This window comes from Scomber japonicus, chromosome 4, assembly GCF_027409825.1.
Source record: "Scomber japonicus isolate fScoJap1 chromosome 4, fScoJap1.pri, whole genome shotgun sequence".
NCBI classification, from domain to species: Eukaryota; Metazoa; Chordata; class Actinopteri; order Scombriformes; family Scombridae; genus Scomber; species Scomber japonicus.
In genome coordinates, this window is record NC_070581.1 from 11,330,732 (window position 1) to 11,354,684 (window position 23,953).

At 39.8% G+C, this 23,953-nt stretch overlaps 1 protein-coding gene across 1 annotated transcript in view; it reads right to left on the reverse strand.

Annotated features, from left to right (window-relative positions):
- The window catches only part of soga1 (suppressor of glucose, autophagy associated 1), a 91,239-nt gene that overhangs the window by 58,875 nt on the left and 8,411 nt on the right, over positions 1-23,953 (reverse strand). The window contains exon 4 of the mRNA XM_053317388.1: positions 9,462-9,611. Within this exon, the coding sequence (XP_053173363.1) occupies positions 9,462-9,611 (150 nt within the window). The remainder of the gene's footprint in view (positions 1-9,461; positions 9,612-23,953) is intronic.

Below are 23,953 nucleotides of genomic sequence, written 5' to 3' on the forward strand. Positions count from 1 at the left end.
GAGCAGCAGTGATGAATTATTCTTTGGGTTTGTCCTTGTACTAGTCTCTCTTTCTCTCTGTTTGTGTGTGTGTGCATGTGAGAGTGTGTATAAGGCCTTGAGTTCCCCAAAGGACTCTGCACTCCTATACATTACAGTATGGGTGTGTATCCTAATAATGTGTGTGCCTATCATATGATCAAGTACGTGCACATGTTTCTCTTTCTCTCTCCCTCTCTGTGCTGTGTGTGTGTGCGTGTGTGTGTGTGTGCGTGTGTGGAACCTCTGTCTGTCCCACTGGTGCTACTGAATCTCCCGTCGACCCAGAAATGCTTCCGGCAAGATTCCCTTTGTCTTCCCCCAACATTCCCCCCCTCCCCTTCCTTCTCACTTTCTCTCTCTCTCTTTCTTTTTTTTGGTACTTGTTCTTGTTCTTGACATTTCTTTCTGAGATGTTTTGTTTTGTTTTGAATGTCCTCTGCAATCCCCTCTATTATCCTTGTTTTTCATTTTAGCTCTTGTCTTCTTGTCCTTCCCATCCACATGCACTTTTCCTTTTGGTTTTTCCCAAGTTCTACTTTCTGCTTTCTCTTTTGTTCTTACATTGACAACTTGTCTTCGATTCTTCTTCTTTAACTATATTTCACTTTCCCATTTTAAACAGCAACTTATCTGCCCTCTTCTCACATTCACTTTATGTCATACCTTTCTCATTATCTGTTCCCATCCCTCATTTCCTCACCTGTAACTCTTCTAATTCTACCCTCTGCTTAGTTTTCTGTCCATACCTCCCTCCTTTTACTCTCAATCTCTCTTGTCATCTCTGTACACTTACCTCTCCTCTATCCAAATATTTCTTCATCTATCATTTCTTCCTATTAAACTCCTTTCCATCTCCAAACATGATAGTTGTTTCAAATTGACATATATTTCCCTGTTGGAATGTCTCTATGTATTCTCTCTTTCCCTTCTTTGGTCACTGTTTCTGATCCTTCCTCCCCTCACACCCCCCAAAAATAGAAATAACTTATTTTTATCCAATTGTTTTCTCTAATGTGTCTCTGTCTCTGGTGTGAAGTGGGGGTGTTACAAGTCTTATTTCTCTCTCTGTTCTTTTAATACCATCTTCACTCTATAATCAATCACTCTGACCCAGATAAAGCTAAGTTTAAACCCGGGCTGCTTTGATGCTCTGACCCATTTAACAACACTTGTGTCCCTGCAGACAACACACAGCTTTCATTGAGTGCTGTTGGCATGATGTGGGCTGCAGGGAACTAACACGAGTGTCACGACCTGCTTGCTGCGGAAAAAGCGTGGACTGTCCAATGAATGATAAGCACCCAGTTACTAAATTACATCACCGCTGACCCTGTGAGGTAAGATGACATGAAGGTGTTATTACTCATCTCCTCACTCGCCACCCAGGGTTTTTTACCATATCAGTGGAGGAGGCAGCATTTGGGGAACAACTCTATTTTTGCAGCATCTTACCCCCATGAGAGATTCTGTAACATTCCTACAATACCTTGGCGCCAGATTCAAATAGTCAAATCTAAATATTTAAAGGCTGGAATTGAGCACAGCAGGTGTATTTTAAACCTTTATTGAACAAATATCGCTGAGAGCAATATTTTCCTTTTCTGGAGCACCTTTGCTCATGAAAATTGTAAAGATATGAATGTGAAATATATGTAATAAATAACACCAGGAGCAGATTTGTTAAAGCCATAAAGTTCAGTTGTATGTAGTTCAGGATACAGCAGACAAAGTGTCCTAATGCACTACTAAGGTTAAGACATATCTTAACCGTTTGAATCAGATTGATGGAATTTGAGTAGCCTAACTTCTCCTGGACTAATAAATGTATGGCATGATTTGCTAAACATGTAGTGAAAACCAAGTAGAAAACAGCAGCGGGTTCAAAATGTTAATTGAGAGCTTAAATAAAAATGCCCTGGATTTAGCCTCAAATTGTCATAGCAGCTTTACAGCTTCACTGACCCTGACCATTAACCCTGAATTTATGTTGCTCTCTTCTATGCTGAAGGACGTCACACTCGCAAGTACATAAAATACACGCATGCTGCAAACTGCACACACAGGCACGCATAGGGATGAACACATAAAAACGTAACCTGCAACAGGAGTGGACGCCCTGTCTGCACTTATTAAATTACACACACACACACACACACACACACACACACACACACACACACACACACACACACACACACACACACACACACACACACACGCACACACACGCACACACACGCACACTGCAAAGTCGCCAACTACCCTTGCTCCACATCCCTTAACTCACTCTAAACAATGGGCAGCACTTCCTGAAAGTCAGAAATAACAGGGAACAGTTTCCTTCGGCATTTACTGGGGGAAAACAGAGAGAGAGAGAGAGAGCGAGAGAGAGAGTGAGAGAGAGAGAGAGGGAGAGAGAGAGAGAGAAAGAGAATGAGATAGAGAGAGAGGTTTACACTATAGCAATTTATATAGCAAATATGGAGTGGTTCCAGACCATTGAGTGTATTAGTAAAACTGAATACTGAAGAAGATTGCACCCATTTATTCAAGTACCTGTGTCTCTTTTCATGAGCCCGCCAGCTTGTCCAATAGACTTTACAATGAGATGACGTCATGCACATAAAAACAGCTATTTAAGGCTCTCGTTTACAAAGTGATACAAATATTAAATCTTAGTGGTTTAAAAAAAATCATAACAGAAAGAGGTGTGTTATTTGGGGTGATGACTGATGAATTGGCTTGTGGTGCATCCGACTTTTGTGCTTGAGACTGGAGATAACACCTAACGACAGACCTGCAGTTTGCTTTTTCATCATAGTAACACAGTAACCATGATGTTTCCCTAACATTCGCCAAGTTTTTTAGTTGCTTGACCTCGACCATACCCTGGCTAAAGTTTATTAGTCGTAACGCTAATCTTTTCCTATAGCCTTGACCAGGAAGTAGTCTGCTCAAAGAAACGGTGGCATTGAACGATAAGAGGAATTGTAGTGATATTAATGTTCTTTTTGTGGTGAGAAGGTTGGCCGTATCTATCCCCGTAAAGCCAAAGAGTCAAGTGTGTTCTTGGCAGTTGCATTATGGGAAGATTGTGCGAAAGTGCGAGAGAAAAAGAGAATATAAAAATGTCTATTTTATATATGTATATGTGCCCAAGCTGACAAAGTGACCTTATCATCCTCAATGGACTCATCTTAAATCACCATGTTTAGAGATACACACACAGGAAGAGACAAAGACGCCTCCTGAGTGACCTTCAAGGGAAACACGGGATTTACACACATGCAGAGAGGAGATATATATATATATACACATACACACACACATATATATACGTATATACACATACACACAGCAGACAAAGCACATATATTATATGTATATATAAATATATATATATGTATACCTGTGAGAAATATGCAATCTATTCTGTATTTTTTAAACAGATTAGAGAAAGAAAGAATGAAAGAAAGAGAAGGAGAGACAGAACAGAGTGACAGAAGAGTGCCATGCTGCATTTTTCCCTTCACTCTCCAGTCACTGAGGATTTTTTTCCAATTAAAGCTGTTATCTCCTTAACTGCCAGCCCTCCTGCCAAGACCCCACATGGTACAGTCCCCCTTTCCATTACCTCTCTCTTCATTCCCATACTGTATAATTTCTTTCTCTTTCTTTTCAGTCCCTTCTCCTTTGTTCTCCCTTGCTTAATTTCTTTGTTTTTCCCCCTGTTTCTGCCTTTCTCTTGTATTTATCCTCTTTCTCTTTCTCACAGGAATACTTCAAGTTCAACCAACCAGCGAACCAACCAGCACGCTTTGTATCCCTCTGTTTCCACCAATCTGTCTACCTCTCCTTCTTTTAACCTCTCCATCCCTCTGTTACTCCTTTGTGTTCAGTCACCTTGAGGCAGCATGGTCACAGCTGGAATGAAAGCTTTTTTTGGTCAACTTCCACTGCGGTGCATGAACAAAAGACCACTGAGATTCAAGCTGGTAACACAGTGGAAACACGCAGGGCTTGTTTTGCTCGCTGAAGTGTGAGCATCTTACCGATGGGAGTTAATGCAGGGTGGGAAAATTAACCAAAGACACGAAAGGCTCTACTATAAACACCATAACAGGTGTAATAACTGAGATGAAGCAGGGACATTTTACAATGATGGTGCCATCTTCAGATATTAAAACAAATAGTGATAAAAAACAGAATAAATATTTGATTTAATAATAATAATATCAATATTGTACTTGTGTTATTTTATTTGGTTGTACCGAGAGGGATACATATTCTGTTTTTTAAGCTTTTTAAGCTTTTTTAAGCTTCGAAAGATGAAATGTTTCACCTATCACCTAATGTAATAAAGTCTAACATCTGCCTAAAAGTGTTTTTCAGATTCAGGTGGTTTATAGCCAAGTAGCCAAGTTTGCACTTATAAGGAGGAATTTGCCCTTGTGTTGTAGTGCATAACAACAAAAACATGGAAGGAAAGAGAAAACACAGGTATATAAACCGGGAGAAAATACAACTTCCACAAAAGACAGTTGTAAATATATAAATAACATTTATAATAACGTATGACAGGAACGTCTGTCTGTCTGTCTGTTATTCGCATATCTCTTGAACCGTTCATCCGACTGATTTCAAACGTGACAGGTGTCTTGCTACGGGCACGAGTAAGTGCAGTGCCAAGTTTGACGTTGTCTGGATAAGAAATGTAACAGATATAGATAAATATAAGGGTAAAAGAAGCACACATTTGCTGTAGCCGCTCTAGCCGCTGACCACCCTCTCACACAGCACACTGAGCACAGCGCAGGACCAGAGTTAGAGAGGCTATAAGGCAGCGGAGCTTTGGCTGCTACAATGTGAAATACACTTCAGACCCTCAAAGAAATGGATGAAACTCTTCAAATAGCCCAGGCTACTTTTAGTAAAAACACACGCAGACATCCCAACTCCCGCCTATTGATAGCGGCTCCTTGGCGCCCGTAAATGAGACACAATCTCCCGGAATCTGGATTGAGCAAGCAATGACATGTTTAAATTAATTTGCAATTGTAGTGCAGTGCAGTTTGAATCAAAATCTGTCATCATGGAAACATGTCCTGATGTTAACACAGTTTTTGTATGCATATCCTGAGCTTGCTATAGATTGAAACAGGAATGCATGAGGAAATTATCATTTGCATGTTGTCAAATCTTCTGCTTGATTTACATCTTTTACTGGAGCAAAAAAAAAAAAAGAACAAAAAGGATACAGTACATTGGCAGTGTTTAATGGCAGCTGGGACACTTGGATCCATCCATCTATCCATCCAAGGTCAAAGTCCTTCATTTATTCTGCTTAGAGTATGATTACCTAATGAGCACAAGTGTCACCTGACCCTCATTGCCCCACCATTCATCTGACATTCATTCATCGTGAATGGATAGACCATTCACGAAAAACAGCACTGAAATTCGCCAGCGTGCACACTGCAGCTGCAATATTTTTCTATTTACACTACACACTGTGAATCACATAACCACAACAAGGGAGAGCAAAAATGGCAGAAACCACAACAAATAAAAAACAATAGCTGCAGTGAAACAAATACAGATGAGGAAAACTGCAGATACAGAAGCTGGTTTACTCTGCCGGCTGTTGAAAGAAAGGATATAAACAAAGGCAGAGGAAAGACGATGCTTGGTATGTGTTTCTGTTTTTGTTCATGATACACTGCTGAAATTCATGTGCCTTCAACCTCAAAGTCCATCCCTCAAACATCAAACTCAGCTTCATTATCTCCTCCACCCATCACTTGAATCAATCCTTTCCAGTCGAGTCTCCTCACCTTCAAATGATAAAACACCTGAAAAAGATGCACCCTTTCCATCCTCCCCTCTATTTCTCATACACCTCCAGAGATTCCTTTCACTTCTTCCCTTACTCCCTACATCCTTCTATAATTCTAACCCTCCCCTCTCCTCCCTCCATCAAATCCAACCTTGTCTCCCTCAGAGGTCAAACAGCTGGAATGGATCGATGGCTTTGGAGAGGGAAGGTAAGATGGCAGCAGAAGAGAAGAGAAAGAGAGGGGAGAGTAGGGTGAGGAAAGACAAAAATGGAGAGGTATGAGAGAGAAGAGGAGTAATGGCTTTGGTATGGAAGAGGGGGTGATGGACAGAGGAGAGGTTTTGACGGGATAAAGAAATCCCTGCATCAGCATTCCTCTGGGTCTCTGTGGGAGCAGCAGGGGAGAAGGGAGGGAAGGTGAAAGGAGGAAATAAGAATGGGGAGTGATAATAAATGGAGAGAAAGAGATGGAGCAGGCAGGGGAGGGATTGGGGAGGGGGAGGTGATAAGTATGTAAGGGAGGGATGGGAGGAAAGGAGAATGGGACAGAGAAAATTAAGAAAGGAGGGGTGGAATGAACATCTCCTTTCTCCTTATTAGACTTAATTGCGTTGATCTCTTTACCCACAGGGGGGTTAACAATAGAGATGAGTGTGTGTTTGTGTGCTTTTCTGTGTGTGTTGGTCAGTGAGCTAAATGTACACATACCCTAGCAGATAATGTGTAAAGATAAAAGATAATACTTGCATATAGTTTCAGAAGATAGCAAAGACTGTATTTACACAACATAAATTAGGTTACTATCCGTTTAAATAATACATTTAGCTACGGCGCAATTCCTAGCTAAATACATTTTGCACAATGATGCTTAAAAGTGCTGTAAAATGTATATTTTTGTTTATTTGTACTTCTAAGTGCAAAGTCATGTTAACATTTATAACACTACAAAAAAATGTAAATATATTAATAACACCAAAAAAAAGTCTGAATTGTTTTATGTTTAGTTCTGATAACAGTGTAGCTAGAGACAAACACCTTTTGTTAGCCTATGAGCATTTTTAGTTAGAATAATCAGTTGATAATTAAAATAAATGTACTTTTAGGTTTGTAACCTTTAGCTCACACTACTATAAAGTACTGTTACTAGTATACAATGTTTAAAAAATGCAGCTAATAGAAGCTAAACAAACACTGGGCTACAGAAGTCGCTAACATAGTGCTAATAATATGCTAACAGACAGCCGCAAAAACTGTGGTCGTTTATACAGTATATTAGCTGCAGCTGAAGTGTAATAATGCATAGGCTAGCAGATTATAAACATACACAGATTCCTTGCAGAGCACTTGTTAGCAAAATGCTAGCATGTGAAGATGGTGAAACATATTCTTACAGTAGGACAGGTTTCGCTTTCTGTTTTTGTGCATCAAGCTTTAAGACTGTTAGGTGTGAAGAGAAGTATCGATGACCTACAGCGGCACACTATACTGTAGGTCTAGCCAGCAGACCGCATAGCATTGCTTTTTAAAGAACATCAATATCAAAACGGACTGGAGCCTGCAGCCGCCACCACAACACAATCAATAATTCACAATCTTCCTTTACACCTGTGAATCACCAAAGCCTTCATTGTCTGTATGTTCTCCTATCTTAAATGCATCTTTGTCTAGTTTGTTTTATCTTTTTAACATTTATGTTTGGTTTTACAATGTGTATATCTACTGTATATAACATGGTCTCTCTCTAAAGTTTAGTTTCTTCCTCTCTTATATCTTTCCTTCACTGTTTTTCAGTATCTGACTCACACTTGAATTCTCCTGTTTATATAATCAAAGGTGACACAGATACAAATGAGTGAGACATTCCTGTGTGGATGAGCACACACACGAACACAGTTTCCCTGAATCATATCAACGATGTGAAGAATTCACATCTCTGCAGGGTTAGCATAACTCAACACAACAGACCCAAACACAGCTTATGAAACCATGTTAGTCAGACTGTCAGCAAACAGCCAGAAACCCCTCAGCACACTCAACATGCTAATATGTGAAAGGAAAGATAACTAAATATAAGTACTTGTGGACTGTAAGGTGCATGATACTGTTGACACTATTTCGGAAGTGTTACCATTTTCAAAGCATTTTATACAGTTTTCTGACATTTTATTAACAATCAAAAGAATAATTGTCAGAATAGTAGCCCTATTGTAATGCATTTATCTGACTGTTGGATATATAAAGTAGGACAGTGGGTGAAGTTATTCGCAGAGGTTAAAGTTCAAGTCCAGTTCATTTTCTGCACAGAACATGATGACAGGAAAGTGGAACATTTTGGAGGCTGGAAAGGTCACGAAAAAAATTTAACAGCAACTACATTATAAAGAAATGGTTATTTGATGAAAAGGTGACTACCATCATAAATAACAGTTGAGTAGTTCCACCCTGTACAACATAAAAATGGTTTTAAGCAAAGCAATGAAGCTCATGCTTTCAGTGACTATCCAAAGCTCACAGGTGAGAACAAAAATTGAATGGTGTCAAGTCCAGCACCTGCATCAGTCTACTCCTTTAATAATCCAGTTATCTTAATCAAATCAACTGCCTATGATCTACTGCTGTAAAGTGATCCTATAAGGTAATAGAGTAGTATAAAAACACTGAGCATCCTTCCCAGATCTCCCCAAACAGCAAACTGGCAATTTTATCGAGGGAACACACAGTCCGGCCAGATGGAGCAGACAGACCAAGATCCCCTGCCAGCGACCCAGCCATCCATCCAACCCTGACCTGGGCCGTAGCCATGACCATCAGCCCGTCAGGCACTGAGTGAAAGAGACCATAAGCAGAAGCAAGAGAGAGAGAGAGAGAGGGAGAGAGAGAGACAAGGATGGAAAGACAGAGCCTCATTTTCTGTTTTTCACTCAGATTAAACTTCTCAGATGGAGGCCAGTGGAGAGGTCAATCTTACACCACTCAGAGGGGAATCTGTGTGCAGCATCAATTTATTTCTATTTTTTCCCCTTTCAAATGGAGTGCACCGCCAACTCTGTTGTGTTTATTTTCACTTCAGCTATATTTCTTCCTTTTCATCACAGTGCTTAACCGGCTACACTTGGTAAAGCAAAAAGTCCCTGGAGTGGTGGAGATGAAGTCAGCACGAGATGAGAAAAGAAACAAGCTCTCCCGAGGATTTCAGGTAAACTGAGCACAGTAAACACTGGTTTCTTCAAAGGGCCAAAAGGACAACAGGCTAAATAAGGATCTACCCGAACCTCAATGTTTAGCTAAAATTTCCAGTTCGGTCCAGACTGACAGAGACACTTTAATCTGAATTTAGACCCTAGTAATCTTCTACAACAAAACATGGTTAACTAAATGGCACATCAGTGAATTGGAAAGACTAGGAACTGTTTCAACTGTAAAACAAATATGTCATAAGCCTCCCGATGGCACCTCCTCATCAACCACAAAAAAAGAATTCATCCACCCATGCTGTCATACAGCATTTATCCCATCCAGAAAGCAAACAACCGGCACTACTGACTCTATTTTGGCCTCTCCTGGCCTGGCTCCATACAGCACAGTGTGGATATTTTTATCCTACCTTGTCAATCTCCTGCTGCAGGACCTGTTTGGCGACCTCCAGGTCCTGTAGTCTGACCCTCAGTTCCTCGTTCTCCTGCTCTAAACGAGTCCTCTTCTTCTCCCCGCTGTCCAGCTGGCTGTGGAGACGGATGGACACGTCCTTCGCCACCTGCGAGGGTAATGAGAGAGGGAAGGTAGAGAGAAGGAAAAAAAGTTCATAAGACTATTTTGGTGATGGGGCGAACGTATTTTAACTGTATTCATCCACAAAAATGTAAGAAATACCCTGATTCACATTCTGCTTCACATTCACACAGTTGCTGGAATTCAAAACTGGTGTATTTGCTACTAAGGGACACTTGGTAGCAAATAAACAACAAAACAAAAAGTAATAATGCAAGGGGTGTAACTGCTGGCCTAAGTCATGCACCTTATTTTAAGAGAACACGAGGTGGAGTCTTGGGTAACTCTTGCATATCTTAATTTACCAGTGCTGACAACAATAACCTTTCAACTGTCATCATGGGATATTGCTCAGGAGATTATTCCTAATCTTTCAGTCTCTGTTCAGGTAGAAAAGACTGAATCCTGGCTCTGTTTAGTTTAATTTTGAGGCGAGAGAAATGTTCTAGGAGCGCTGCCAGTGCAAACAGGACCAGTTAAATGCTGGTGAATTTAGCTCAGTCTGTGAAGTGTGTTGTCTCTACCAGAAGGAGCGTTTTACATGTTCAACCTAGTGTGCAGGGGGCGGGGGGGGGGGGGGTTATTTTTTTAAAAAATTCTAATAACGCCAAAAAGATAATTAATACCACTCTCTAGCAGGAGCTGGTCTTGTATACATAATGAAATCTTATGAAAGTCTGATAGTTTCCCCCTGAGGGCATTTCTTCATGAATAGTTTCTAAAGTCAAACAAAGACAAAGTCAACTCCCTGATGTCTGATATGGAAACACAGGTCACAAATGCTCCCATCTGATAAAAGCATTATCGTTTAATGGATTATAAAAGTGTTATAATATTCAAAGTCAGAATTACTTTACTGTGTAACAAATGTAATGAAATGAAATGAATGCAGAGCTGTATCAGTGGCACTGTTTAGTCTATTTTGGTAATAGGGCAATTAAACTGAATTACAGATTTAAGCAGCATTTTGTAGTCCAAATATCTATATACAATGTTATACTGGTACAATGTAGGAACATGTTCTTCTATATACAAACCTAATGTCAAATCATTTACCAACGATGCAGTCAAACCTGTTCTCAGCTGTATTTGAGGAAACAAAACACACTGAGATCCAAAATTAAACCACAGTGTTCATCTCTGTAACCTCTGTTCCTCATTATAGTCTTTAGGGCAGCACTGGATTCAAAATATCTCTATATGCCTGAAGACTTCTAGAACAGGGCAGCAATGAAAACAGCATAAAACCTCTTATACAGAGTGATAATGATGGCTATCTCCGAGTCATTCAGCAGCACACAGCCTTACAATGGGAGTAATGCTGTTTTTATGCTGAATTACAAGCATCATCACTTTCTTTGCCATGACAACAGCCTATTTGTTTAGAGTTTGCAATACAAATACAGTTAGATTTAAATTAGGGCTGAGGGACTCTTGAATACTGTGTTTACAGCACCAACAGCAGACCATCCAATTTATAGCACCACACGCTGTGATGATTAGTTTGGTACAATACTGCTAATATGAAATAACATGATGCCTTCGATCATCACATAGCAGCATTACAAACACAATATACTTAACAAGACAGCATGGTCAATAACTGCTTTAATCTGTATCACGCTCAGTCAGAGCCAGTTTGGTTATTAAAAAATAAAAAGGCTAAGTGCAGATAAAAGGAGGTCATTTGCTTTAATAAAAGGTTCATTTTAACTTCAAATTGATTGCATTAGCTCTATTGAAATTAAATATGAGGGCTTTTATCCTAAAATACTGTTTTAGATTTAATGACATGAAACTTTAATGATTCCTATCGGGAGCTGAGTAGATAGATATGTCTGCGTTAAATCAATCACTCAATAGCTCATAAATGTACTTAGATGCCATTTACTACAATGAGGATTTAATTTAGTTGGTCTTTAGTATCTGATGATTTAAGAGTTTTATCTTGATATATTGTACTTTTATGACTTTGAACAATTAGTGTGTGGGAGTTATTTACTATTCATGATCATTTGACTTAATAAGAACCACGCATTTGTCGTTTAATTTTTATGTTCTCACTTTAAAAAGGATGTAATCATATTGTAGTACAGCTCTACACAAGTGGCTTTTGAGCTGTCTTCATTTGACTATATGGAAACAAAGGGAAAGGTCAGTCAGTATAAATGTCCTATAATATCACTTAGTAATTGCTGTGACTTTAAGTATGTGTCAGTTTTATAATACAGTATATTTAGTCTGTAGTTTGAGAAGGAAGTCTGAATAGCAGATCTAAACAGCAACTGCAGCCATGATCATTTGACAGTGTGTATTTATCTGATTGTGCATCTGCATAATTAATAGTTTTACACCCAGTGGTTATATGTGAGTATGTGTCTACGTGTGTTTCTTTTTGTTGTGTGTGTGTCTGGTCTCTGTTTGATTCACACTTGTACAATTTGTATCTCACTACTCTTCTGTAGCATCTCTGTTAGCACAATTTGTGAATGTGTGTATTTACTGTGCGCCAAAATGTCAGAGTGTGAATGTGTGTTCTTCTGAACCAGTGCCAGTGTGCAGCTGATTCCCACAATGCCCCACTGTACTACCCACTCTAACCAGTGGCTCCCTGAGCTCCACCATGCACACTCCAATTCATGTTTTAATGTGTGTGTGTTTGTGTGTATGGACTGTGTATTTCTTCTCCTTTTGGTACACCTCTTGTGCTTCTCTCTTGTTTCAACAATTCCTAATAGTTCTGCTTGTACGCTTGTCATTTCTGTTACACATGCCTCATCTCTTTCTCTTTTTTTTATGTCATTATCATGCTGCATCTCTTTCCATCTACTTCTCATTTTTATCCAAATCTCATATTGAGTGGTCTAACCCAACTCCATTTGTTGGTCTGAACACTCAGGTTTATTCTACATCCTATTGTTGACAGTGTAATAGTTTGTTAGTACCATATTTTTCGGACTATAAAGGCGCACCGGACTATAAGGCGCAATATCAATGAACATGTCTATTTTCATATATAAGGCGCACCGGATTATAAGACGCATTAAGCGAAACAAAACGTGTGTCAGATAAATCAAACTTTATTCATCTTCAGTGTCTGAGTGTAACAGCTGGGCGATTTCGGCATCAAGCATGCCCGGATCCCTCTGGTCATTATCCGAGTCAGTCTCGTGGCTGTTACCGGTACTTGGCTGTTGTTCAGTGATGCCTTCATGAAAGCTCGGACGATACTTGAGACTGATACCTTAGCCCAGGCATCCACGATTCATTGGCACATAGTGGCGTAACTCGCCCGGCGTTGCCTCCCTGTCTTGGTGAATGTGTGTTCACCTTCTATCGTCCACTGCTCCCACGCAGCTCGCAATTTAACTTTGAACTCCGCGCGGCTCCTGACTACGGCAGCCGTAATGCGTAATTTTGACAGATTTTTGAGCGCCGTGTACCACATAAAATCGGTTCGAGGTCAGTAAGCACAACCAGAATTAATATATAAGGCGCACCGGACTATAAGGCGCACTGTTGATTTTTGAGAAATTTAAATGATTTTAAGTGCGCCTTCTAGTCCGAAAAATACGGTACTGAATGCATTGTACCATTTTGTACTTATAGGAAATGCTTTTGTAATGATTTATTTATTTTATAGCTGTATAGTAGCAGCTCATTGTACAGTATAACAGTATCCATTTCACTCAAATTAGCCATAAGTTATGACAACACAGTAGCTGATTGACTAAATTAGAGATTTACTGACAAATTAACTCATTTTCTTTTTAAAAATGTTTTTGTTCTTTTGGGGTTTTTTGGCATTGATCTACAACAAAAGCCTGAAAAATGACTTTAAAGGTGTCAGGGATATTAAAGGTGTTGTCTTTAATCAGTAAGTTTTAAGTGTGAGCTATCATTAACTTTACACTCTTGAGGTTTCTCATAAACGTAGTGAACAAAACCACACCTGAAGGTACCAACGCTAGAATTACATAATTAGCATTTAACGTGCAACTCATTAGCCTGGTTCCAGATCCCTGAATAACAACCCACTTTTCCAATTTGTTCTTTCAACTAGTTGGTGAAACAATCAACTAATCAGAGCTTAGAAGGTAGGATAAAACCAATGGTAACATCATGTTCCTTCATGGCTTCCAGCATACACACCACCACACACACACACTAAGACTCACTGCTCAGCCTGGTGCTGTAGTTCTCAGTTGCTGGAATACATTTCATCAACAGAAAATGAAATGAAGATGATTGACAGTTGATCTCAGGGAGGTGCGATGCAGAAACGTGACAGTCGGGAGCACTTTGTAGTAAATATGGAGATGAAATATGATGGCAAAGCTACAAGGATCTCACTGATAACCACTTTAACCAAAAGTGCATTTCTGAATATCAATTTACTCCCTCTGTCTCCTCTCCTCTTCCTTCATACAGTAGCCTCACACTATACATCAGCATGTGTGTATTAGAAACACTGAGGAGCCTCAAGTCTTACAGAGCTTTATGTGTATTGAATCAGACAGAAACTGGTGATTGATTAATACTTCATTTCAGCAGTGCATCAATACTGTAAACAAAAAAACAGCTTTTATTTACAGGGTGTTTTCAACACTTGGGCCTCTGTTTCTACCCCTCCACCCCCACCCCATCCCCCCTCTTCACTCCTATAATGTCCTCCCCTTCAACACTCCATTATTAGCCATTGATTGCTGATAAATGCTGTATTGTTCTTCTATGTTAAAGGAAACGTGAAGGAATTTAACACCATTGAGGCTGTAGTTTTACCCAGCAACAGAGCTATAGGATGTAATTAGCATTCAGTCGGGGTGCCGCAGAGCTTGGTGAGAAGCTGTGAATGTGCCTGTGTGTGTGTGTGTGTGTGCATGTGTTAAAGAGATTGAGTGTGTGTGTGTGTGTGTGTGTGTGTAGAGGGAGTAAAAAATCAGGACAGTAGGAAAAAAACATCAAACATAGAGGCATATAGGCAGCAAGGGTTTCTTGACTGTTCCTTTGCTCACACACACACAACACAGCACACAATACACAACACACACACACACACACACAACACACACACACACACACACACAGGCCACAGGGCAAACAGCAGAAAGATTCAACAAGTGGCAGTTAGTCATCAAAAGGCTCTCTTTGGTGTACACTGTGCGTGGTTGTGTGTTTGATTGCGTTCAACAACCAGAGTCTTGTTCCTCCTGTTATCCAGTCTGTCTGCATTAGGCTGCACACACAAATGTAAAACCTCTTTGATACAATCTATACGGAGGGAAGTCGTTAGAGAGATGACCGTTATGGAAACACTGCAGCTCAGTGTGTGTGTGTGTGTGTGTGTGTGTGTGTGTGTCTTATCTTTGTGAGGATCAAACTGAGGGGCTTTCTGCATGGTCCCAACTTCTTCAAAAGGCTTCATTAGGATCATTAGGATATAATTAAGTCTACAGTAATGTAATGTTAGTGTAAATGCTGGACAAGTACATAGCATGTGATGTCAGAGGATAGGTCACTGAGGGTCCACACAAGTAATGAGGTCTCATATCTTGAGGATGACAGGCCAACATAAAACAACACAGAAACATGCATTTAAAAAAACTGAATAATAGTTCAATATTGAATTTACATAAAGCATTTAAATCGAACCTATGATGCTGATGCTATTTTCTTTAGTATTTAGGGGGCAGGAATAAGCTGATATATGGAGCATTCATTTCCTTTTAGCACAATTTTTGGTCTCCACCACATCCTGAGAGAATGATCTTGCTCGTTAGCTGCTAAATGCTCCAATGTGTTAGCTTTTAAACAGTTAAAGAAGATGGATGTCATTTTCATCTCTGTGCAAACATACTTTCAGTCATCAGCCACATTTGATCCTACCAACAACCTGCCTGCACTTTATTCTAATCTCACCACTTAGCTTAATAGGGTGAGTTTGAGCTTAAAATAGAAAGGTTTGCTGTGGTATTAAGATGAAAAAAATGAACCTGTCACCAAGACCAGTGGCAAATAACCCTACAAGAGAGCCCACTCACTCTCTCTCTGTGCTGCTGCCAACTACCTCTGTGACACAGGGGCTTAGTACAAACACTGGAAGCATGGGTAAACATCTAGACATACTAACTCTTGGATGCATTGGTGGCTAGTTTGCTGACTAGTAAGTAACAAAGTATAAAAGACCAATGTGGAGATAGAGGAAGCTATTTTTTCCTGATTTCTTTCAGCCATTGTGCAAAGTCAGGTTATACATTTCTGACCAATCTCTCTACTGAAAACATAGACTCACTTTTTTTTTAATCCAACACCTGAAATATTCCTCAAAGCATCAGAGGATTCCTTTAATAATTAATTCATAAAGTTGTTTTTTTATATTCCCATGAAGAAGTCCATCCTTTAGATGTAACCTATTCTTACTGTTTAGGAGCAGTGGGCGGCAACAGTACTGCACTCCAGTCTGGCCATAATCTTGCTCAAGGGCAAAGGCAGAAGTACTTCTAACACCTACTGAAACATTCATGTCTGCCTGTGTGGGAGGAAACATGTAAACTCAAGAAAGGCTTCAGCCAGTCCTGATGGGGTTTGAAATCACAACTTTTTTGCTATGAGGTGACAGTAACAAGCACAGAGCCACTCTGCTCAAAATCAATTTATTACACTTCAGCTTTGGTCTTTAAAAAAACACAAAAAAAACAAGCTCAGCATCCAAGTCCTTTGTTGTTTTGAAATATAATTTGTAGCTGAAAGCATTTTGAGAGGAACATTAACATTTTTACTCCTGAATACATGTCAGCACCACAATTTTATTTATGGACGCCCGTTTACTTTTTTGTCTATCTTAGACTTTCCTGCAGTGCTTTAGCCATTTTGTTGTAAAGTACACTAGGACCACAACCATTTATACTGACTGACACACTCCTTTAATCTGCAGTTTTATTCACCACAGCACTCCACAGTGGTTCAGTCCTACATGTTGTTTATCAAATTGCAGACTTTGGCTTCATATTGGGGAGCAACGACTAACTGAAAAGCTTCTTTCACACCTCCACCTTGGAGGTGACTACATTGTTTTTTAATGAGCTATGAAATGTGCTTACACAGTGCTGCTCTCTGTAGAGTTATCGACTGTTTAGCTGAACCCCTCAGTTTATCATAGAGGAGAGTAGTGCAGAATCAGCTTATGGCTGCACTGTCAGATAAGAAGTGTTTTTGAAAAAAAAAATCTTTCTTTCATAATCACACCAGTGGTTCTGAAATGGCTGACAAACCAAAGTAGACTGCTGTTCTGTCTCCATCTGGTTTCATTACACATTGAAAATGTTTGATTTACTGTAAATTTTGGTTGCAACACATTCAGTCAATAACAATATGAGCTAAGTCATATTTCACAAGATAATGAACCAGACACCAGTGGTACAGAAACCAAAAAATATAAGTTAAAGTTCCATAAACAACATTTCTCTGAAGTGAAAGTATGTAACTACTACTATAAACATAAAGCTTAAGGATGAAAGTCAAAACGAATCAATTGACTGAATGACCCCATTCACTTCACTACACTTCATTTTAGGATAAAGTGACAAATGTTTTAATGTTTAAGCAACATCTTAATGTTATAGGCTACACAGTCAAGGTGCTAAGTGTATATTTCTATTCTCTTCTATAAGTAATACATCAGACTTCATGAGCTTTTGTTTTTCATATGCAGTTAGTATTTTCAAAGTAACAAATACAGTAACAGCTATCAGATGAATACAAAAAGGTTATAAAAATGGTTGAGAAGTGAAAATGATCCACCACACACTGAACCGACTTTCCTGTGACTTTACTTTGAGCAGACAATGTTTAGCCTGCACCCTCCTCAGGTTCACTCAGCGTTATAAAAATAGATATATAGTAGAATATAAGTAGGCTATGAAGTTGCACTAAATGGAAACAATCACATATCCCTAAATTGTAAGAAAGTAAATCCATCTGTACTGTAACACTATCCTCCATAGTTTTATACTACTGGCCTCAGATGAGCATGTGCAAGCCAGAGAGTGGCTTTTAGCTTTAGAGATACTTTGTTTACATAAATAGATGACACAAACTCATACCGCATATGAAATAATGAATGACAGCTTGGATGACAAACACATTTCTGGTTCTCTGACAATCCAACGAGGCATCTGTGTTCATATTTTTCTTGTTATCTCTCTCAGTGTGTATCTGCACTGTGAGTTTCCTGCAGGAGCCTCGTATTGCATCATTTTTATCACTGCTGTTTTTAATGTGAAACTGTCAAAACTCACAACACTTATCACAGTGTATCAAACATAGAAGTTGCAACAGAACTACAGTTGGGAGCAAGCACATAATAAAATGTCCATATTGCTATTGCAGCTGCTTTCATGCTTACAATTTATGATTTGTGCATTCAAGAGTCAAAGACTATAAGTTAAAGAGGGTTTGTCAGGAAACTGTGAAGAACTCAAAAGGTAACTCTGATGTTGATGTTTAGTTTTGATGCTGTTGCCCTTTTTGACTTTCATCCAATACTCTGGCCTCTCAACACCCATTTAGAGGATGTTACATCACAAGTAATCTGCTTCATGTCTATATATAAAACCATTATGTGTGAAAGAGAGGGAGAGAGAGAGAGAGAGAGCCACTGGCGTGACAGCTGTTCCAGTACAGGCTGTGATCCATCTATCTTTGGATGGAGACACGGAAAGAGAGAGAGAGAGAGAGATAGAGGGTGAGAGTGGGACAAGGGTGATGGAATGTGATGAATTCCCACAATCCTTGGCATGTCGTTTGGCATGATCTCACTTTCGATATCCCCAACCATCATTACATCCATCCATCCGTTCATGCAAACATACAGGCATCCGTTCAGGAGTGAAGATATATTACTCAATGCCATAGCCGTTGTATTAGTAGTTGCAGTATTATTGGATGGGCCTGCGTCCAATAATACTTGATTATCTGTCAATTAATCAATCAGTCAATGAATTGTCAATCAATTCTGGGTTGGCTTGACATGACTGATGGAAAAACCTTTTTTATTGAGAGGTGATAGGAAATGTAATGTGTCTATCACCTAATTAGTGACGCTTATAGCATTACTATTCTTCAGTAAAAACAGGTCTACACAACAATGGAGATATTAGGTCAGCAGATCAGTTATGAATACAACAGAAGTGAATAGTAGAAGCAGAAACAGTCACAGTGAATGTTCAATGAAGAGGTGAGCAATGAGGTGCCAATGACTGTCCACTGCTCACCACATGGCTCAGCACAACTGTCCCCAATAAACACACAGGAAAAGTGAGACAAACTGCCATGACAGGCTCTCAGGTGATGTGGCAGCAACTTCAAGTTGATTGTTATGGCAACCAAACATCCAAAAGTCAAATATATTCAAATGTCAATAATGTAAAGCAGAGCTAAGCTGCAATGTAGCCCATCTGAGTAGCTAAAAGAAAACACATAATCATGACACACACACGCACACACGCACACACACACACACACACACACACACACACACACACAGAAACCATGCTTCCTACTGTTAGCAGGGATGTAAACTGTGACACTGGCATGGAAACTATACTTCCTACAGTGTGTATGACACGTGGCACATAGGGGGGGGGGGGGGTTGGTGTGTGTGTGTGTGTGTGTGTATGTGTGCGTGTGAGAGCTAGAGAGAGATGCAAGAGGACACTCTCTCTCTCTCACACACACACACACACACACACACACACACACACACACACACACACACACACAGTGACATATGGAGAATGGAGATGAGGCTGTGAGCTGGCCCTGTTCAGATAAAAGTAGCGGATACTGCTGCTTCCCAGCTCTAATCTAATGCCTGTGTGTGTGTGCTTTTGTGCTTTTGAGGAGCAGTTTCAGTGTGGTGACTGTGTGAGTGAAGACATTTTTGGAAAGTTAAGACATTTGATTGATCCTCACTTCTTCAAAGGGTTGTTTGAAGATTAAAAAGGTTAAAGTTAGAGTTTGGGTTTGGGTGGTATGATGGTTAAGGTTTAGAATTTCAGGTTACTTAAAGCATTGTACCAATTAGACTCCTCACAAGTATGGCAGTACAAATGTGCGCCTGTGAGGGAGCGAGAGAGGGAGGATGAGTTAACGTGAGGTCTGAACTGAACCGAACAAAATAAAGAAGTGAGAAAAGAGAAGAAGACGAAAGAGAAAAGGAAGGACAGAAATATAAATGAGGATAGGTAGAGAGATACGTTTACAGGGATTAAAGCAAGAAAAGAGCCTGAAAGGTTGCCCAGGAGGAAATGTGTTCAATGTATTATATGAAGAGAACTTTAACCTCTGCATTTAATCGTGAGCCCACAGGACATTGGACTACTTCATATCAGTATTTAAATTACCCATGGCACAAACTGTCCAAAGGTGCCACATGTAGACTCCATAAAGCTGTCCTAGTTTACAGCCAGTGCTGTAGTGGTCTGTCCTTATTTGGGCAACCACAGTGAAGTTCCACGCTGCTTACAGTGCAGGCTGAACAGCTCATAGACCACTCTCTCTATACTGACAGCACATATCCAGCTTCTCATCTAACACCCGGTAAGACTGCAAACAAGCAGCTACAACTTTAAAAGATCAGTAAATACACTTGTTAAAGTTGTAATGCAGATAGTTTAAGTTTTATGTGCCAAAAGGGTCCTCCTAAAATTTGCTTGAAATAGAACAATGTATCTTTTTGTCATGTTGGTGAGCAATAATACAAAGAAAGCTCCATTTACGAAGTACTTGTTTCAATACGTGCTTCTATTATTTAGCAAAAGATTGAAAACTTTTCGGAAATTTCAGTCTGAAATCAGGATGAGAAGTCACGGGCGGCATCATGACTGTGTCAGAAAGTTTAGAGTAAATCCTTAAAGCCCGACACACTTCTGATTTTCTCTGGAAAGATGGTCAAGTACCACTATGCTGACATCATGAGAAACATAACAAGTATTTCCTCTGTATCTGTGTGTGTGTTTGTGTGGGTGTGTGTGTGTGTGTGCGTGTGTGTGTCCAGATGTCTTTAGCCTGTGGGAATGAGAGCAGTATGTGAGTAGGACAGGAAATGATGTCAGAATTTCTCATGGAGATTCTAAGGGTCCCCACAATTTATGAAACAGCCCAAATAACAGCATGTGATGTACATATGCATCAAATGATTCATGTGACAAAGACATGTGTTCCTATTTCTCCATTTCTCTTAGTTCTCATTCTGTCTTCCGTCCATCTCTCCTTATTACTCTGACAGTCCCCTATAGTGTCCCTGGATGAGTGCTTAAGGTCACATGAGCAGTTGGACAGAAAGACAGGCAGAATAGAAGGAGGGGGAGAGCAGAGTAAGGGACAGACAAAGTTTGAGTGCAAAGATCAGAGGAGGATGAGAGGATGTGAGACTTCATACATGTGTGCTGGTTGGTGTGTATGTGTGTGTATGTGTGTGTGTGTGTGTGTGTGTGTGCACATTTGCTGATCTATGTGGCATTTGCATGTGAGTCATCAAATCAGGGTTTTAACGCATCAACAGCAGTTAAGCCAATTACTAAAGCAGCTCAGTGAAGAGCAGCTCAGCAAGTCAAGGTCAAGTTGGATCGTGCATCGGGCGTGTCCACCAGCTGCACTTCCAACGCTGAGGTAACATCTCTAAAACATTTTGTAATTGTCCAAAAAGCATCAACCACAGTTTGTCTGATGTAACAAGGGCAGAGTCTGGTACATTTAAAAAAAACAACTGAAAAAAACACTTTAAATGACATAATCCTATAATCCACTTTCTATTTACAGCACATGAAGCAGTTTTTGATTTGGTCCTACATCTTCTAGTAGGAATAAAGACATTTTGGACACATTTTGGGGGTGTTAGAACATAAAACTCAGGTGAAAATGAGCTTAAATAAATCTTCTACATCTTTAAAAAGTAGTTACTTGTGACTTGTTTTGGCTTGTGACCCCCGAATACAAAGAAATGTCACCTTTGTCACAGGTTTCATGTGTTCTTGAGCTGCAAATACTGTAGTATAACCAACCAGGGCTTTTCCTTTGTGAGATTTTAGAGAAGTCTTTGCCTGTATTATTAAAATATGTACTATTAGATGAAGCAGAAGAGCATGATACAACATCTGTGTTGTGTTACAACATGTTAGAAGAACACACTGAGCTTAAGATGGTTTGGCCTGACATCAAAATTGTACATCAGTGCTACATCATCCATGCAAATGTTAACACTTAAAGTGGCTGAGTGCATTATCCAAGGTAAGGAAATGACCATTTTAGCCATTTACCATTGCCAGGATTGTTCATCTAATGTACAAATATTGAAATAAAACTACACATTGTTTTCATTCCATCATCTAAAACTTCTATATGAGTGCATTTGAGGTGATGCTGTACATATGAAGCTACCACTACACAGTAAATGCAAGTACATGAGCTAGAATTTAACACAACAAATATCATGTTGGAAACAGATTATTTTGTTGACCTTGTTTTTCATCACTTGCTTTTCTGTTAGAAGTCAGGAATCCAAAGCTTTTAGTTTCTATAATGCGTATTGACACTTGAGTTTAAGGACATTCAAACTGCTCAGCGTGTACAGTCCTTGTCATTTTGTCTTCTACTACTGTTCATGTTATTTTCCACTCGAGCTGAATCACTGCTGAGTCACAGAGACAGGAGTGCCTGTTTTCATAAGGCTAATGATAATGCTACCAGAATAAACTGGGGAGTGACTGTGAGAGGCTTGTAGATGAGAAGCTTAGTGTGGGCTTAATGCACGTGCGTACACACACACACACACACACACACACACATATACACATACACATACACAGGACAGCATGAGATATCTTAACCTGGTGTCTGAGTCTTTGGCCCCGGTGACGATCAGCCATGTGTTGAGGGAGACACAGAGAGCAGTCAGATTTGTCTCCCAGCTGTGTATTTTTTTCATGTTTCCTGTGTTAATGTAGCTTTGCTAAAGCACCCAACAGATGCCGATTTACTCCTTTTTTTTTCTCTCAAACTTCATCCCGCTCTTTCTCATCTCTGACTTCACTCTCACATTTCTTACCCCAGCGCTACTATTGGCTATCACAGATTTAAATTCAAGTCAAACCTCCATTCAAATCAACTCTATTAAAACACAACTAATCCAGCTTGTATAATTCATTGACTTCCCCTCCTCTATATTTCTTCTTTTCTTTGATTTTTGTTAGCTTCTCTTTTTTTCCTTTTCAGTCTTTTTTTTTCCGACTATACCCACACCATCCAACCCCCACCTCAACCTCTAGCTCTCATTGGCCAATTTGAAATTTCAAACGCTGACCGATCCCCCTTTTTTCCTTTCAGTCTCAACGCACACTCTCAGAGTCACAGGATGTACGTTCATCTCTTTTCCCTCTTTCCTTCTATCAAAACAACCAGATGGTGAGACAGCAGCTGAGAGACAGACAGCAACAGCAGGCTAAGGGTCCTTAGAGAGTGACATCACGTTCTCTCTTTCACACACACACACTCTCTCTCTTCACGCTCTCTCTCTCTCTCTGTTGAGTTATAAAGGCCTCATTGTATCTTCCATCGCATGGAAAATGTCGGAGGAACGCTCTGAATTTGACGGAGTGTATCCACAGTTCAGGGTCACCGTGGTAAAAACACACAGTAGCTTCACGCTGCACTCAGTGTGTTTGTGTGTAACTGGCCTTTATCAAGGATTCCTGAGGTGACTGGTGTGTGTGCATACGGTACTATGAAGGACGCTTGTAAAAAAAAAAAACAGATCTTAACTGTATCTGCGTGTGTTAGTGGAACTGAGCTGGGGGATTAATGAGGCGTTCAGTGTCTCTTAATCAGTGTGACCGTCAGTCCATATATGTTTTTAAACAGGGAAATTCCTTCAACTAATTAGATGAAGCCTGACCTCACCACAGTCTCATGACTTCAACATTGTGAAGAAAGCAGGTCATAAGAACTGTCTTGCAATACATAAGCATCGTACAAAACAAAACACATACAGCCGTCTGGTAGCCACATCTGAACTCCTATGATGAGGCAAAACTTATTTTTAGTTGTGTTTTGGTCACATCATCACCAAGACATCACATTCATTTTCCTTTCCAGAGTATCTCTGCTTACAAGCTAGCTAACTAGGAATCACACACATTTAGGGTTTGTTGTTGACTTCACTCAATATTTTAAAAGATATACAGATGTTGACTGTAGAAAGTTAGGTGTGTAATGTTTAATAGGTGTTCAGTACAGGTAGGTTTTAGTGCAAAAGTGTTCAATGAAAAAAGG